This window comes from Chiroxiphia lanceolata, chromosome 3 (assembly GCF_009829145.1).
Source record: "Chiroxiphia lanceolata isolate bChiLan1 chromosome 3, bChiLan1.pri, whole genome shotgun sequence".
NCBI classification, from domain to species: Eukaryota; Metazoa; Chordata; class Aves; order Passeriformes; family Pipridae; genus Chiroxiphia; species Chiroxiphia lanceolata.
Genome location: NC_045639.1, coordinates 89,455,058 through 89,471,722, shown reverse-complemented (window position 1 = coordinate 89,471,722; position 16,665 = coordinate 89,455,058). Strand labels below are relative to the sequence as shown.

The following is a 16,665-nucleotide window of genomic DNA, read 5'->3' as shown; positions in this document are numbered from 1 at the left end:
CTTAAAGAGGACTAAAATGTCAACCTTACAAACTGGGAGAACGCTGAAAGGATGAGCATGGTCCCAGAGAAAAGCAAGATATGAAAAATTTTGTATTAACATTAATAGGAATAACAGTACTTTCTTAGCTTCACATATGTACTCTTTCACCCATAGCAAAATTTTGAGTGTAACAGATCTTAGGAGGGAAAACAAATACCTCAATGCTTTTGCTACAAACATGGATTTTTGTAGTGGGTAGCAAACACTAGCCACAGTTACCTTATTGTGGATTACTGTGCTCCCACACATCATGCAGACAATTGTATGTTTCTACTCCACTGCCTAAATCTAGATAATGTTGCGCAATAATTTGATATGCCTGTAAAATAAATGTTAAATGGAGATGTAGATATGTCAGGTATGGAATTTAGTCTAAGAAGGAACGTTTTACTGAAGTGCTTATGTTTATGCCATAGCTACAATGTGTTCCTACCAACATGCAGTAGGATATAGCTTTTTATCACCAAAGGTCTGGAACAGTAGGTGTGCGGGTAACCAAATTGGTACTAGTTAACCCAACCAGCGCAGTTGTCACAGTGTCACCATAGACCTTCTGCACTAAAGATATAGTGTGATTTGTGTGCTATTGAATAAATGACTGTGTACATCAGGTGGATCTTTAAAATGACTGAAAAAAGCCAAAGACCAGACTGAAGATCCGGCTTTGCAAAACTGTTCTAGGAGATGATCCAGATATTTTCTCTATCTATATAGGAGGCATATAGGAGCACTGAAGCCTGACATTAGCAAAGATTTCCCAGAGTCCCTCTACTTAGTTTTGTAAATATTTATTATTTAATATTTATTGTTATTATCTAAATATATTTATTATTATTAGTCCAAGCAGATTAACTGCATTTACTCAGTATTAATTATTTTGCTTTCCAATTGAAATGTGAACTGCACACACATTCATAAATAGACAAAAAGGTTATTTAGTTTCACTTTTAATTTTTATATGTATCTGTATTCTCTGCAGAAAAGCTGTTGTATAACTTATTGCAGAGATATTCCCTAAGAAATTGCGACATATATTCACCTACCTTCTGGAGCTTCTGTAGCAAAGGGAAGAAGAGTATTTCTTCTCTTTTTTTAGTGGAAGAAGCTTATTATTGCTACAGAAAACAGTGTATATCACAGTACTAAGTTTATATGACACTGCCAACTAGGTCCTGCAGTCAAATTGCATATATCATATATGATGAATAAAGTTGAAAAGAGAAAATTGGATACAAAAAGTAATCTAATCAAACAGCTCATTCATTCAGCTGGAAGAAACTGGAAAAAATCAAAGACGAATAAAATAATAAAAGCTTTAAATTTTGTGATATTCAGAAGTTATCTAAATTATGTTTACTTTCACAATCTTACTGGCATCATACAAAGAAATGTTTCATATTCTAAAGCATTTTACTCTATAATGTGCCACTTTACTCTTTCCTACTGAGATAATTCAACTTTGAATTGTATGCGCTGATATTTATATACTGAATACTGAAGAATGAGTTGGCAATTCAGGTTTTACCAAATCTAATTCCTTAATGGTAAGTTTTCCAGTATAAAAAGTCATGAAATGCTGATCTCAGAGTTGTAGCTATTGACTAAAATACATTTTTAAAATATATTAGTTCATCATGACCTTTTAGACAGTGGTAAATCCTCCAATACAGTTGTTAGATTAATACAAGTCTTAATCTAACAGTCCTCAGTCCTTCTTTCTGGGCTTTCCTGGGGTTATAAGTGTAGGACTTCATCTGAACAGACTGGACTGAAGAAACAAGAAACAGGACATGTAATGGAAACTACCCAGAGTTTTAAATTCTGTGTTTTCCCTTTGTTACTCCTTTTCACTACATAAACTACAGTAAAATATCTATTATTATTATCTTATTTCAGTTAGCATCTTATTTGTCCAAAATGTAATGTTGACAAGGGATAAATGTACAGGGGTGAAGAAAACGGAGTAATAAATCCCCCCTTGGATTTCAAAACAGGAGGATATGCTCCCTGAAGATTTCTTTCACTTTAAGTATTCATTAAATGCTCGTCATTAGGGTTCTCTCTTTCTTCTCCTACACAGAAAGTAAGGAAACATACAGTTTTTTTCAAAAGTAAAATCTAAATGTTTTCATTTTAATGTAGCAACACTGTCTATTTACTGAAGTAATGAATCTTTTTCATCTTTTTTTTTTTTTTTCAGGTATATATGACCGAAGGTCAAGCGATTCCTTTGCCATGTGGATCCAATTAGCCTATTTCATGGTATGTGCCAGCTACATCATCAAACCAGTGGCAGGACCAGTAATTCTTTGGAGAAGTTATCATTTTAAATACATGTTGATTAACTTGCTTTGTGATATCTTAAACAGCACAGACTCAGCAGGAAGTGCAACAATTCATTAGAATTAATTAGAGGTTTTGTGCTTCTGTGATTGAGGCCACTTTATTTGTAAGAGAAGTCTCACTAAACCAAAGGAGTAAAATTCCTAAGACTTCTTACTGTGATTATATGGCTCTTAATATATAGCCTTACTGAGAATTACAGCCTATCACAGTTTTAAAGTCCCCCTCCTTCACTCAGAGCAATTCCTCCTCCTGAACTCTAAGGAATTTCTCTGCAAATATATGTATAGAAATGCAAATATATATATATTTATATATATATATATATAAATATACATGTGTATGACACTACTGTCTGGGAGAGTAATTTCAAAATGGCATGAGAGAAAGAATATACCAAGATAAGGACACAGAAAGTTAGAAAAATTACTTTCAAATGCAAAATCTGACCACCTGCAAAATGTGAGACCTTAAAAGAAGGGAATATTCTTGAAGCTAAGCTGGATATTTTCCATGCTTTCCTCATGTTAGCATTACTATATCAAGGTACCACTCGAACAATACATTATGACTGAAGTTTAATAATTACTTTTGAATTTAACATTTCTTAACTATGAGAAAGATCTAGTCCTACACTAATTTTATGTTAATAAAAAACTAATACATAACATTTTGGCATACCTTTATCTTCTGCACTTATTAAGTAAGTTAGGTTTTGAATGACTGTAATAATTTTAAAAATTAATCTCTCTTGGTTTCTTAATGGCACTTACAATCTAATTCTCCATATATTCTATTGACAGTTTTCTTATGTCTTTCTGAAAATACTTTGCATCAAATACAGCTCTTATTTATGAAAAATGATACCATTTTAGGATAGAAATGCAAATTTCAAGTCTTTAAAACAGGATAAGTGACTATAGTAGTTATGTTCAGCATTTCCTCTTGTATTCTTTTGGTTTTAATGGTGTATTGCAAAGGTGAAATTATTGTTGTTTCACTTGCTAACAATAACTTGGGAAATACCATTTTTTTTAAGGCAAGCATAGTTTAGTCCTCTAAAAACATGGTTCACTGCAATTAGGAAATGACTATGCTCTTTCATCAAAGCAGGTATTATACATGCTTTATCTTGACAAAATAACCAATTGTGTTCTTGTGGGGTCAGGTACTCCACTAACAAAACTGGCCATTTAGGATTCGGATCTTAATGGTATATGTTCTTATTCCTTAGATAAAATGACTGAACTGTCAAATGATTTGTCTTTCAAAGACTAAAAAAGTAAGAGCAGCTGTTTTCTGTCAGTAAACTGAGTCTGAGTTAACAAGCTAAAATCAAAATTTCTTTTTTGCCAAAATCTTCAGACGTACTAATGTCTCAGTAAATGATGGTGGATTTTGTAAGGTAAACATGGTTTTGTACTTCTGTCGGAATTATTTTCCTGATATAGAATGGAAAAACACAGATTTATCAGCCAAATAAAGAATATGGTCCAGTTATTTGATACAAGAGTTGATTGCAAGCTGGGAAAAAGGAAGGATTCTGTGACAAAAATTCCTTTTCACTGCTATACTGAGAATCATATACTAATCTGTGTTTTTGTGCTTATTTGGTGATTTCAGTTATTTTTACAGGAGGTACTATAAAAATAGCGGTGGAGTGGAAGAAATTTTTAATTGTTTTTATTTTAATGTTATGCACTATTGCAATCTTTCCTAGATAGAAACTCTAAAGCATATTGATTACAGTGCTTCTAAGTCTAGGACACAGCATAGAATTAAAGCCTTTCAAAATACATTCGCACATATTATGGAGTGATTTTCATGATTCTAAATTTTTTAGAGGAAATATAAATAATTCAAGTCTGACAAGAACAACTGAACTCTGCTTATCGAAGAAAACCTTTTCCATTTATTTTTTCACCATACTTTGTAAAATCTCATTTTCAAATATCTACAGCATATTACAGCTCACTAAGGAAAACACATACTTTATGGTTTTGTCAATACCTAAAATGATAATAAATTATAATTCAAATTTTAATAAGAAAAGTCACTGTATGTCCCAGTCCAGGCTCATAAAGTGTTTGCCATTTACTAAAATAGATTATTTGTTTATCTGAGATTTTGCATAGTTGATTTAACTGTTACCAGCAAAGAGAATATCTGTGAGTCCTTCCTGTGCAACACTTCGTGCTACACAGTGTTACTGAAGGTACATCCTTATCAAAAGCTAGTATTATGGTATTTTATAATATGAAAATAATATTACTGCATTAGCAACTCCTTTTGTAATTCTTTTGAAAGAAAAAATATTTTTATATGGCATAAACTTCTTTATGAAGGTATCACATTATTACCTGTATTTATTAATTCCATCTTCACATGTGGCTCCATGTTGGCACTGGTTTACCTCACACTCATTAATATTCTCTAGGCATGTTTTTCCTGTCCATCCAAGAACACAGACACAGTGAGGTCTCTGGTTTTCTTCATCGTAGAAGCAACTACCTCCATTTGCACATACCTGAAGATGAAAATTACAAACACATTGCATGGCCAGGTTTTGAGTGAGAGGGTTGTAGAGGTGGTTTCTCTGAGAAGCTGCCAGAAGCTTTCCCCATGTGTGACAGAGACAATGCCAGCTGGCTCCAGGATGGACCTGCTGCTGGCCAAGGTTGAGCCCATCAGTGACAGTGGTAGTGCCTCTGTGATAACATACTTAAGAAGGAAAAAAAGTTATTGCACAGGTGTAATTGCAGCCAAAGAGAGCAGTGAGAATAGGTGAGAAATACAACTATGCAGACATCATATTCAGGGAAGAAGGAGGGGGAAGAGGTGCTTCAGGTGCCAGAGCTGACTTTACCCTTCAGCCCATAGTGAAGGCCATAGTGGATCAGCCTGTCCCCCTGGAGACTACGGAGGTCCACGGTGGAGCAGAGATCCATCTGCAGCCTGTGGAAGAGACCCATGCCTGATCAAGTAGATGCCCAAAAGAAGGCTGTAAGCCTGTGGGACATAGTAGATTGAGTAGCTGGAATAGGTTTGCTGGCAGCACTTTTAACCTCATGGGAGAGCCACACTGGAGCATTCTGTTCCTGAAGGATTGCATGCTGTGGAAGGGACCCACACTGGAGCAGTTCAGGAGGAACTGCAGCCCGTGGGAAGGACTCACATTGGAGAAGTTTGTGGAAGACTTCCACGGGAAGGACCCCACCTTGGACCAGGGGAAGGACTTCTCTCCCGGAGGAGAGCGGTAGAAACAACATGTGATGAAGTGACTGTAACCTCTATTCCAAATATCCCTGCACTGCTGTGGGGGAGAGGTGGTAGAAACTTAAACCCAGACTATTGGATCTGACTGAGATGGAGTTCATTTCCCCCATAACAACCCTCAAAGCTGTGTTTTGCATTGGTATCTAGAAAGATGTTGATAACACACCAGTGTTTTGGCTACTGCTGAGCAGGGCTGACACAGCATCATCACTATCTCTCAACATTCCCCACCACCCCATCCAGGGACTGGGGGTGGGTAAGGTCCTGGGAGGGGACCCAACTAGGACAGCTGACCCAAATTAACCAAGGGGATATTCCATACTATTTGATGTCAGCTCAGATATAAAAGCTAAGAAACAGAGGGAGAAGTGGGAATATTTGTTATTTACAATGTTTGCCTTCTGGAGCAACTGCTATGTGTGCTGAAGCCCTGCTTCCTGGGAAGTGGTAGAACATTGCTTGCTGATGAGAAGTAGAAAATAAGCCTATTTTTTTTCCCTTTGCTTGTATGAGCACAGACTTCCACTTTTGCTTTGGTAAACTGCCTTATCTCAGCCTACAATGATGTGGAGTTGTTCTACATCTTATTTTCTCTCCCATGTCCTGTTGGGAAGGAAAGTGATAGAGTGGCTCTTTTCCAAAGAGTTTAATTGAATAAGCAGTTGGTAATAAATATGGTTATTTAATCTTTTTATGTTGCAATATTGAAAAAACACATCTCCAAGAAACTAAAACACTAAATGTTATTAAATCAATGTATCAATTTATCATTTAGTAGGAAAGATGTATTTATTATTTAATTTTAACAGTATCACTTTCATAACTGCCTTTAAAATCTGCCTGTTTCAGGACGGATGATAGTGAACTAGCCTGTTATTTTTCCATTGAAAAAGTAGAGCAATTGTTCCTGTGCTTAAAATCTGTATAAAACTTCACTAAATTTGTGGCTATTAGGAAAAAAAAGACTGATCTTTTTTTTTCATGTTAATTATACTGCTGATTCATAATCTATCTTTCTTTTCAATCTGCAGATTGAGAGATTGGTAAACTTAAGACTGGAACAGCCTTTTTCCTTTTTGTTTTTAATTGCTAATATTACTTACTAAACCAGTAAGTAACCTGTATTCTTCAAAAACTACAGAAAGTTTTAAGTCTGAATGAATGCTCCTTTCCTCATTTTAGTTTTAGGTTCCCTTTTTATTTCCATTAAAATTTTGTCAATGTGAAGATGGATAACAACATTTTCATTTCAAAGCACTTAAGATCCCTCCTTATAACCAATTGGTTTCTAAAGAAAATTGTATCTAGAAGATGAGCTAATCCAGTAGTACTTCAGTTTGATTGAATCTGAATCTCTTTATAATGTCATTAAGATTTGTAATAATAACAGTTCTTGACAGAAATATTATAATATTAATTTGCCTTTTATTAAGTTTTAAATTGTCCTTAAAATGAAAAGATTTTTGTTATGCTCTCAGTACTGAATTTTACACTTACCTTGGGATTATTATTCAATATGGCAACTTCTTGAAGAAAAGCACAGCTCGACATAAATACAAAAACTACTTTTATGTGTATGGTTTGGGAAACGTTTTCTTCCTTTTTGTTTCATTTTTATGTGTTTTCTAATTTTTTTATTTAAACATTTTTGTTGGATTTTGTCCTAAGGCTTACTATTTTCTCAAAGCTCAAATAGGTCAAAAGGTCAAATAAGCTTATATTCAAGAAAACCATCTAGAAAAAACTTAGACAATTAAGACAAATATTTCAATATCACCACATTATATTTGTTATATTCTTATGTTGTTTTTATACTCTGAAGAAAGGTGTTACCCTTTAAGATGCTACTACAATCTAAAACACTTTTAAATTGCAACGAAAGCTATGGAATATATTTTTAGCATCAAATCTAGTTAGCAGTTTTTTCTATCAGATAGAGAATTAATTTTAGAGCAGAGATAAATATCAATTCAAATTTTGAAAACTCTGAGTTAGTATCTTTAAGGATTTAATAAGAAATCAAGGCTAAATATATTTATTAATCTATTACTGAAGTCAAACTGAGCTTCTAAGCTTCAAACTTGCATTGTGTTTTCTAAAGTGACTACAAAGATTTTTTTTTGTTTCTTCTTTGTACAAGAAGTGGAAATAAATATTTTGAGTGGAAATAAAAGACACGGAGTTTTGGAAAGAGCAGTATCTTCCCATCAATTGACTTTTCCTTTTTCCCCAAGTAAATCTTCCCAATAGTTATGATTAATACAAATCTTATGATTCAACAGACCATAAACAAGTCTGTTCTGGTCAGTCTACTCCGGTCAGTCTGACTATCATTCTTCTGTCTATGTTAAGTACTTTAAAACAAATCTTCCTCATTATATAGTCTTGATAAACTGTAAGAATCACTTCCTTCTAACATCAATCAGGAGATGTTGTTAGAGACAGGAAAGATAATTAGTCCCTACATGGTTATTTTATTCTTCTCCTATCTCCATTTTGCAGGAAGTGAATGATATGTCTGTTTCTCCTCTAAATATCATCTGTTGTCCACTGACTGAGGTAAGACTGTCGTTTCTTGAACACCTCCAGGGATGATGACTCTACCACTTCCCTGGACAGTCTATTCCAGTGTTTAACAACCCTTTCCAGAAAGAAATTCCTTCTGATGTTCAACCTGAACTTCCCCTGGCACAGCTTGACATATCTAAGGGTATGTCCTCTTGTCCTATCACTTGCTGCCTGGGAGAAGAAGCTGACCCCCACCTGGCTACAGCCTCCTTTCAGAGAGCTGCATATAGTGATAAGGTCTCCCCTGAAACTCTTTTTCTCCAGGCTAAACAAACACAGCTCTGTCAGCTGATCCCTATAGGGCTTACTCTCTAGACCCTTCATCAGCTCCGTTGCCTTTCTCTGGACACACTCCAGCACCTCAATGTCTTTCTTGAAGAGTGGTCCAGAACATCTTAGAATGCTTCCATATCTGTGATTGTTTGAATCACAGGTGGACTTTTTAAGTGTATAGTCTATCTGTGGTGAAGTTCCTCTCACTGGAGGTTTTCAAGATATGACTGATAATCTCACTCATTTTTCCATGAAAGGTTGGACTTTTAGATCCCTTCCAACCTGGGCTGTTCTGTCATTCTATAATTCTATTAGCTAGGCCTAGCATGTTGCACTCCAACTGTTTGTTATTACGAGTGCTCTTATCAGTTCTCTATGAGCTCCTGTTAAAAAAAATTACTGGAACCTGTAGCATACATCTTATATTCAAATAGGACAAGGATATTTTCTTTATTCCTTTTCATGGCTACCTGAGCACATTACAGAAGAAAAGGTATTATAATACCAAGTGGCTAAATTTCGTCTTGCGGGACGTAATTAATTTAAAGAGAACAACGTTTTTATTTATTTAGAAATTCTTCACAGTTCTCAGTGCAGGGCAGGCAGGCTGTATCCTGATTACGAAGTTAAGATCAGATTTTGAAATTTAATAGAAGATATCCCCTGTCTTAAGGTATTTATGTTTTTTTTTTATTTTTTAAAATAAATTATAATTAAAATAATATAAAAAACAACTGTAATGTATTAAATGTTGTGCTGGGAAAGAAAAAGCCAAACTCCAATGCATTAATACCATTACATATTTATACAGAGATAAAAGAGACCCAATTAATGAAATTTATTTTTTGTTCATTATGAAAATATTAAAAACAGTGGCATTCTTTTAAGTCTGTTGTGCTGAATACACAGAGGTTAAGCAGTTCAGCATATCTAAGATATCACTGGAAATGGAAAAGAAATGAAAGCATGCAAAATATATACTTACTTTCCAGCCACAAAAAATAAATTAAGAATTAAAGGCTGGATAATTCAATTTATTGAATAATAGAAATGTTTAATTTCAAATGATTGCTTCAAAAATGCTTGAAAAAAGTATAAAAATATTTGTTTGTTTGAATATGGCCTTTATTTTTTCCAATAAAGAAATGATACTACTTTAATGATCTGTAAGCTATGAAAACAAGTAAAACTCAAGTATATAATTCCATAATTTTAGTTTCTATTCCCTTTTGTATTAGAAAATCTACTAATTATTCACATTATGCCCAAATTAAACATCTCATACAGTGAGCGGATATTGTTATATATAAAAAGTTACTTTTTTTCCCACATGACATTTATGATAGTCTATGAAATGTGTGTATGAATAAATTAACTATGTCTGAGGGCTTTTAAGCAAATACTACAGTAAAATGTTTTACTAGCTCCCATCAGCATCCTTGGCACACCATCACTTTCCATACTAACTACCCATAATGATTATTGTATCATTATGATGCTGTGCCATGTACAATATATTTGCACTCAGTATGACACTCTAAATCATAAAAATGTTTAAATTTACCAGATGCTGAACAATTAAAGTATAAACCTTTGAGCCAATGGGTATTTCAGTGTTTTATTTCATATTCAGTTATAAGTGTGTACCTACGGACTTCAAGGTGACATAAATATTGATTGTTCTTTGTAAATACATTGCCTACTCTGCATAGTATGTTTTTATGGTGCATATACTTCAATAAAATAATTGATAAAGCCTTTAAAACACTCATTATCATGTTTGTGTAGCTGTTTGAAAAGGCTGTATATCATTGTGTACATAGCTTTTAAAACAACTGTATATGTATGGCCAGTCTTTAAAACAACTATCATAATAAAAAATGCAGCAGTATTTCAGTTTAACCCATATCAAAGTCTCATAAACTCAAGGATCTGGGCCTGTACTGTAAGTGTTGAAGAGTAACTGAAAAGGAGAATTTTGATTTTTTTTTTTCTAATTGCATTTCATCTCTCATTGAAGTGCAATTAGTCTAGCTTTTCTGTTTTCAATTATGGTCTTTATTTTTGGTTTTAATGGAAATAAAACTTTTGTTGCTCTTTCTGTGCATTGCTGTACCATCAGCCTTCTCTCTAGTAACTTTTAAATGCATCAAACATTGCAAAGAAATTTTGCCTAAAGTTCCTGCCAGTTTCATATCATAACAGCAGCAAGTAGGGGACAGAAGAGGCATCAGTGAGTAAACCTATAAAGAACAAGAAAGGCAGAGCTCAGACATCAAATGTTTTGTTGGACAGTGACCAGACTAGTCACAACCTGCACTTTTAGATGCACAGTTTACACAGGAAAAAGGAATATTAGCATGACAATATATCAAGAATGAGTACTGTGTTTAGAAAACCATGGGAAGTGAGGCTTCGTCAGCTCACTGCTCTTAGAATAACTTGTTTGATTTCCCAAAAACTCGGAGGGGAATATATCACTTTATCCTACCTCTGTGTTTCCAATACATGGTGATAAACATGTGTAATTAAATCCATGAGATTTATCCATACACAGTGCTCCTGGGGCACAGCTTATATTGTTGAAAAGGCAGGCATCAATATCGAGTTCACATCTTTCACCTTCAAAACCTGCACCACAAAGAGAATGTTTAATCACACTTCGTTCAGAATATTGACATTATGTCTGTTCAGGGTGTTAGCAGTTAACACCACTCTACTAGAGTAATTTGGCAGTTTTATTTCCTAAACAAAAAGTGTAATTCTTCACAAAAATGTTCACTGTATTCATTGAGATACATTGCCACTTTTATGTTGGTATTTCTTAAATATAAATATTTGGATGACATTTTATTTGTTCTGTTTAGAACATACAATAAATTTTCAATGACTCACCTACAGGGCAAGTGCACTGAAAATGATCTTCGTAGGCAATACATGTTCCTCCATTTTCACATGAATTGGAATCACATTTATCAATTTGCACCTCGCAGAATTCTCCTGAGATTGAAAAAAAAAGTCCTAAAAAAGTTAATAATTAATATCACACTCTTAAAGAAATATCATAAGTCATATTAGTCCTATCAATAGAATAACTTGTTTTAAATAAGTTCACTGGAATATTGCTTAGAATTTAAAGATCTTCTGTAAGGTTTCAGACTCTTTTCTCTCCACTTATATATATATATGTAAAGAAATCTCAATGTCTTAAAAAGCAGATCAAAAAATACTTTTCAGCATTTAAAACAATTTTAGAATGCATCCAAATGGGGATACAGAGCTGAAGAGGGAGGATTTTCACTGGAAATAATTAACTGAAATGGAGGTAATACCTTTGTATTTTTCTGCTTTTTCCTGCTGCATGAGTCAAACCTGATCTCTACTCAAGACTTTTGAATCTACCATGTACATATTTTATATTTCATTATGTCTTTTCTGAGCTCTGTTTTGGCTAGTCCACATTTATCTGAGGTAACTTTTAGTGTCATTCCACTGAGCAATTATTTGCTTACTTAGCTGAAAACTGCTTTTAGATCAGCAGGTAGAAATAACTGAGCTTGTAACTGGACAGTTCTAAAAAAAATGTACTGAAGAGAAATATATCTCTGGAAGTGTGATACCAATCAATAAAGAAGACCATCAGCTTTACCATTACTTTTAGAGAACAAGTAGATTTGACAAAACCAAAACACCTTAACTTTCTCTTGTTTTTGGTACTGAAAACAATTTAATGAATTCTCTCTATGGGTTCTTGAGGAGGTTTTTGTTTGTTTGTTTTATTTTATTTTATTTTTTTGTTATTGGTGTGCTATTGTTTATTTCTCCCTGATTTTAATTTTATTTTTAATTTATTATTTCTACAGAAGGAGTTCAGCATTTTACTTTTTTTTTTTTTTTCAATTTTAGAAAATATAAAGAATAGAGAAATGAAAAGTGAAACAATCTTCACTTCTGAGAAAACTAGAAGGAGGTGCAGGAGTTTTGAGATGTTTCAAGGAGGAAAACTTCAGAAAATACAGTAAGTGTAGATTACTGACTTCTTACCGCCAACTTCACTCCATGGTTTAATCAGAAAACATGGAAGAGCTGCACAGAAAAACATTCAGGAGGAATGTACAAGAAATTTGGATAATTTCTTAAATCAGACAATGTGTTTTATAAAATATTGAGTCAGAAGTTAGCATTTTATTTGAAATTCTTCATATGTCAAAAGAAAAAGGAAATAATTTTACTTCCCATAATGAAATTGTTTTAAAATTTTTAATCAGCTCTCCTTTTGATCTAAAGCTAGGAACATCAGGAGAACATACATTGATAGTATAAAATTTGGTAAGAAAACGTCTCTTCTTCAGCAAAGTATTTTATTCATTTTAGTCCATTCCTGATATAAACCACTTAAGCTTTGAGTAACACATACTCTATCATTTAATATGACAAACTAAGACCTAAGGACTGCTTTTTATGGACTTCTATAAATGTAAACAGGAATATACTGTGATTTGTTTGACAGAAATCTCTATTTTGGGCCAACAGGTGCTGAACCACACGAGCAATCTCATGTATTTACAGAGAGGTTGACCAGCATGCTATAGAGATTTCCAGTGTTTAATTCGTCCTTTTACCCCTCAGTCAAAAATATCCCACTAATAAAATATCTCAAATTTTCAAGAACCAAAAGTATACTTTACTGTAATTTATACAGTTTACTCAGTTAAAATTTGTTAAAGTATATTACTATAGTAAAATGTAAATAATAGAGAAAATAGGAAAAAAGAAAACTATATACTTTTTGCTGTTTATTATTATTATAATATGTAATAATACACAGGAAACTATAGGCAACTTGCCTTTACATTTATAAGACTCTCATTTGCTCTGTTTGTATTGACACTAATGGTAGCTTAAAGTATGTGTATCTCAGGGGAGATTCCATCATGATTAATACTTTTAGAGAGCCACTTTCTGTAATACCGGTTGGCAAAAAGGTATGCTAAAACATAAATAGGTATTTTGGTTACAAAATCAACTGAATGTATTGGGGAAGTTTCTGTCTCCTAGGAAATTGCTAAGTTTGTGTTTTCTTTTTTTTTTTCTTTCTTAATGAGGTCTGGAGGGTAAAATTGGGAGGAAAAAAAGACTGGGAATAAACTTTGACTCAATACGTATTTTGGATCCATTTTACCATGTTTATGCATGAGGATGGAACTGCCTTGTCCAAGAAAGCCTTATGAATAAATATTAGTGCAATCAAACGAGCTTTAAGAATTACCTTGTTATAAATCTGAAATTCTTACAAAGGCCGTATCCTTTAAGCAAACTTTATGACTTTTGCCTGCCACAGTGAGGTCAAAAAAATCTAGTAACTCCAAACTGTTATAAAATTTATTGGAATCTGAATGCTGCTTAGAAATGCATCATTTATGGTATTAAAATCTGATTAAGTGATAAATGGATATCAGGAGAGATCTCCACAGTTATCCACTTAGCTTTTAATGCCTAATTATCACTTCATAGTGAGTAAGGGCTGAGTAATTGAGAAATGCAGTACTTAGAGAACTCAAACAAGATTTTTGTGCACAATTAAACTTGTTATTCTTCTATCAGGAATAAGGTCAGCAAGCACAAGGAACAAAGATAAAAATAAATTATGTAACATTAAAGGGAGGGGAAATTATAGGATTTTACTATTGTACTGTTTATTTTTATAAATGACCCTATGCATTTTATACCTAAGCATGTGTTCTTAGAAGTCAAATTGCTTAATTGTTTTCCTTGTCTTTCCTTTTACTATCAATATACTTAGAGGAAACTTTCTTGTCTTCCCTGATTATTGCTATTTTAATTTCAGCTTAGCTTTGGTTTTTCTAACTTCATACATGCACACACAAGTAGTGTCTCTATGTTTCTCTCAGGTAGCTTCTAACTTCCACTTTCTATGTACCATGGGATGAGACATTTAACTACATTAGCACACTAAACTTGAAAGAATATACCCAGCTTCTTATCTGTGTTTGTGAGCTTGGAATCCATGATGCACTAAAGCAACTACATAGCTATGAAGTTGGTACCAGACAGCTAAAAACCAGATAAATTAGAATACTGTCCCAGTTGAAACAGACTGGAGTGTTTTGCTAGGGAGGATGAGTTAGGAGTTAGACCAAACTCTTCTCTCTCAGCAACTGTAAGTCCGACATTAAGAGGCTCCAATCGAGGAAGTATGGGAAAAGGAAGAAATAACAACCCTTTATTAAAGTATATATGTATATTGGCAAAACCAGTAACCGCACACAAAAACAGCTAAGCAATAATCCTGTACCCAAAAGTCTCCTTCAAAAAGGAAACAGTTTGATACCTCTCTGTCCTCTAGCACGATTCTAATCACAGAGCACTGTTGGATCATTGGAAGAGCAGAGCCTGCAGTGCTTGCTGTTGGTCGGCAGGGGGCGCTGTTGGGCTCCAGCTGTCGCTGCGTGGGGGCCCCGGATCACGGGAGAAGCCGAAATGGAGATCTCCCCCTCCACCAAGGAGGGGAAGGGCAAGAAAGGGGAAAGAAAGGCAGTTTCTCTCCCACTAAACTCACACTGTCTGCGACTGGCTGTAGACAGGACTCCCCCTTTGTTTGTCGGTGAGCACAAACTCTATGATGAAATCTGAGCTCATTCAGCTGGTTACAGAGCAGACCTTAGACAAACTGAAGCCAGAGAACAGACAGATGACCAGGTCGAGAGCAAAACAGCCTCCGAGCTTTTTCAACACACCTGGCCCCCATTAAGGCACAAAGTGAAGTGTTCCCTGTTTGTAAGGAGAGGAGGAGAAAAACTCCTCCCCCATCCCTGCAGTTTTTCAGATGGGCTATTAGCCGGGAATGCAGGTCTGGCAGCTAGTTCTTTTGTATAGTTAATTACCCCTTCTCCCTCCTCGTTCAACCTCCTTCTCTTACAGTGGGACAGGGGAAAGGAAAATTTCTGCTTGGATTTTTAGGACAAGTAAACCTATGGCACATACTTATGTTTGTACCTGGTTATAAACTTACCATTTTGTTTAAATAAATAACCATAAATGACCCAATCCAGGTAAAATTCACCTAAGAATTCTAAAGAGGCTAAAATAAGGCATTGCTGAAGTAGCGTTAGTTGAGTGAGCAATCTTTTAAATGGATTTTGGGATCAGAAAAAGGAAAGGTGGCAAATGCAATACAAATTCTGAAGGGAAATATGAGAGTTTTGTTCCCTGTAGCCCTGCAAAACAATATTGACATTTCTTACAATAGACCACAAGCTTTGCATTAACTTTGCAAGAACTGAGGCTCATCAGACTTGACCTGTATTTCCTGCAGTGGTTTTACTTGATTTAACTGTGACAGCAGCTTTTTCTTCTGATTTGCTTTGCTTTTTTTACCTTTGCATGGAATAACCATAGTTTTATATAGTCTGCAGTAACAAGTAGTCATTCTATGTAGAATGATGTTTATGCAATGTTCTAATGCAATGCTGTATAGAAATACAGGGCTGGAAAGAGACCTTGAGAGGTGGAGACATAGGATGTGATGTGAGGAACACTGCATGGAATGATCAGAGGTGGGGCATAGGTCTGGCATGGGAGACTCCATGACTACAAACAACTTACCAGTGCTCAGTTAAAGAAAGCAGATTTGGAGCTGGACAAAACTGGTCTTAGAGGTAATGAAAAAAACCAAAGAAATGGTATTTAAGATACTTTAGAACCTCCATAAAAAGTAAATTCAGATATAAAATAGAGCTGCAGTCCAATGAAGAAAAAGTGTAAGTGGACATATAGAAATGGCCTCAAGTGGATCCTAGAGAGATGAAGAAGAAACCACTAGTCACATTCCCTCCTTTGAAGGACTATAGATTCTTCTAACACTGCCCTCAACAGCACCACTGTGAAACCACTGACCTTAAGATCTGGAGGAGTAGAGAAAAGGGTGAGTATAATGTCAGAAAAGGGACGGAAATTATAAATTTAAACTGTATTTTTACTCATTTTCTCATTTCTAATCTAGTGATTAGATTTGATCCAATAATGATTATAATTTTAATATTTCAGTAACATTATCAATACATTTTTGGCTTACATTTTTGGCTTAACAAGTATATAAGGTGTACTTCTCCCTTTTACATAACCAAGATTTTGAGCGTAACA

General features: G+C 34.4%; 1 protein-coding gene across 1 annotated transcript in view; it reads right to left on the bottom strand.

Annotated features, from left to right (window-relative positions):
• Positions 1 to 16,665, bottom strand: part of EYS (eyes shut homolog) — an 852,398-nt gene that overhangs the window by 671,032 nt on the left and 164,701 nt on the right. The window contains exons 8-10 of the mRNA XM_032683211.1: positions 11,398 to 11,502; positions 10,994 to 11,133; positions 4,746 to 4,912 (exon numbers count right to left, since the gene is read on the bottom strand). Of these exons, the coding sequence (XP_032539102.1) occupies positions 4,746 to 4,912; positions 10,994 to 11,133; positions 11,398 to 11,502 (412 nt within the window). The remainder of the gene's footprint in view (positions 1 to 4,745; positions 4,913 to 10,993; positions 11,134 to 11,397; positions 11,503 to 16,665) is intronic.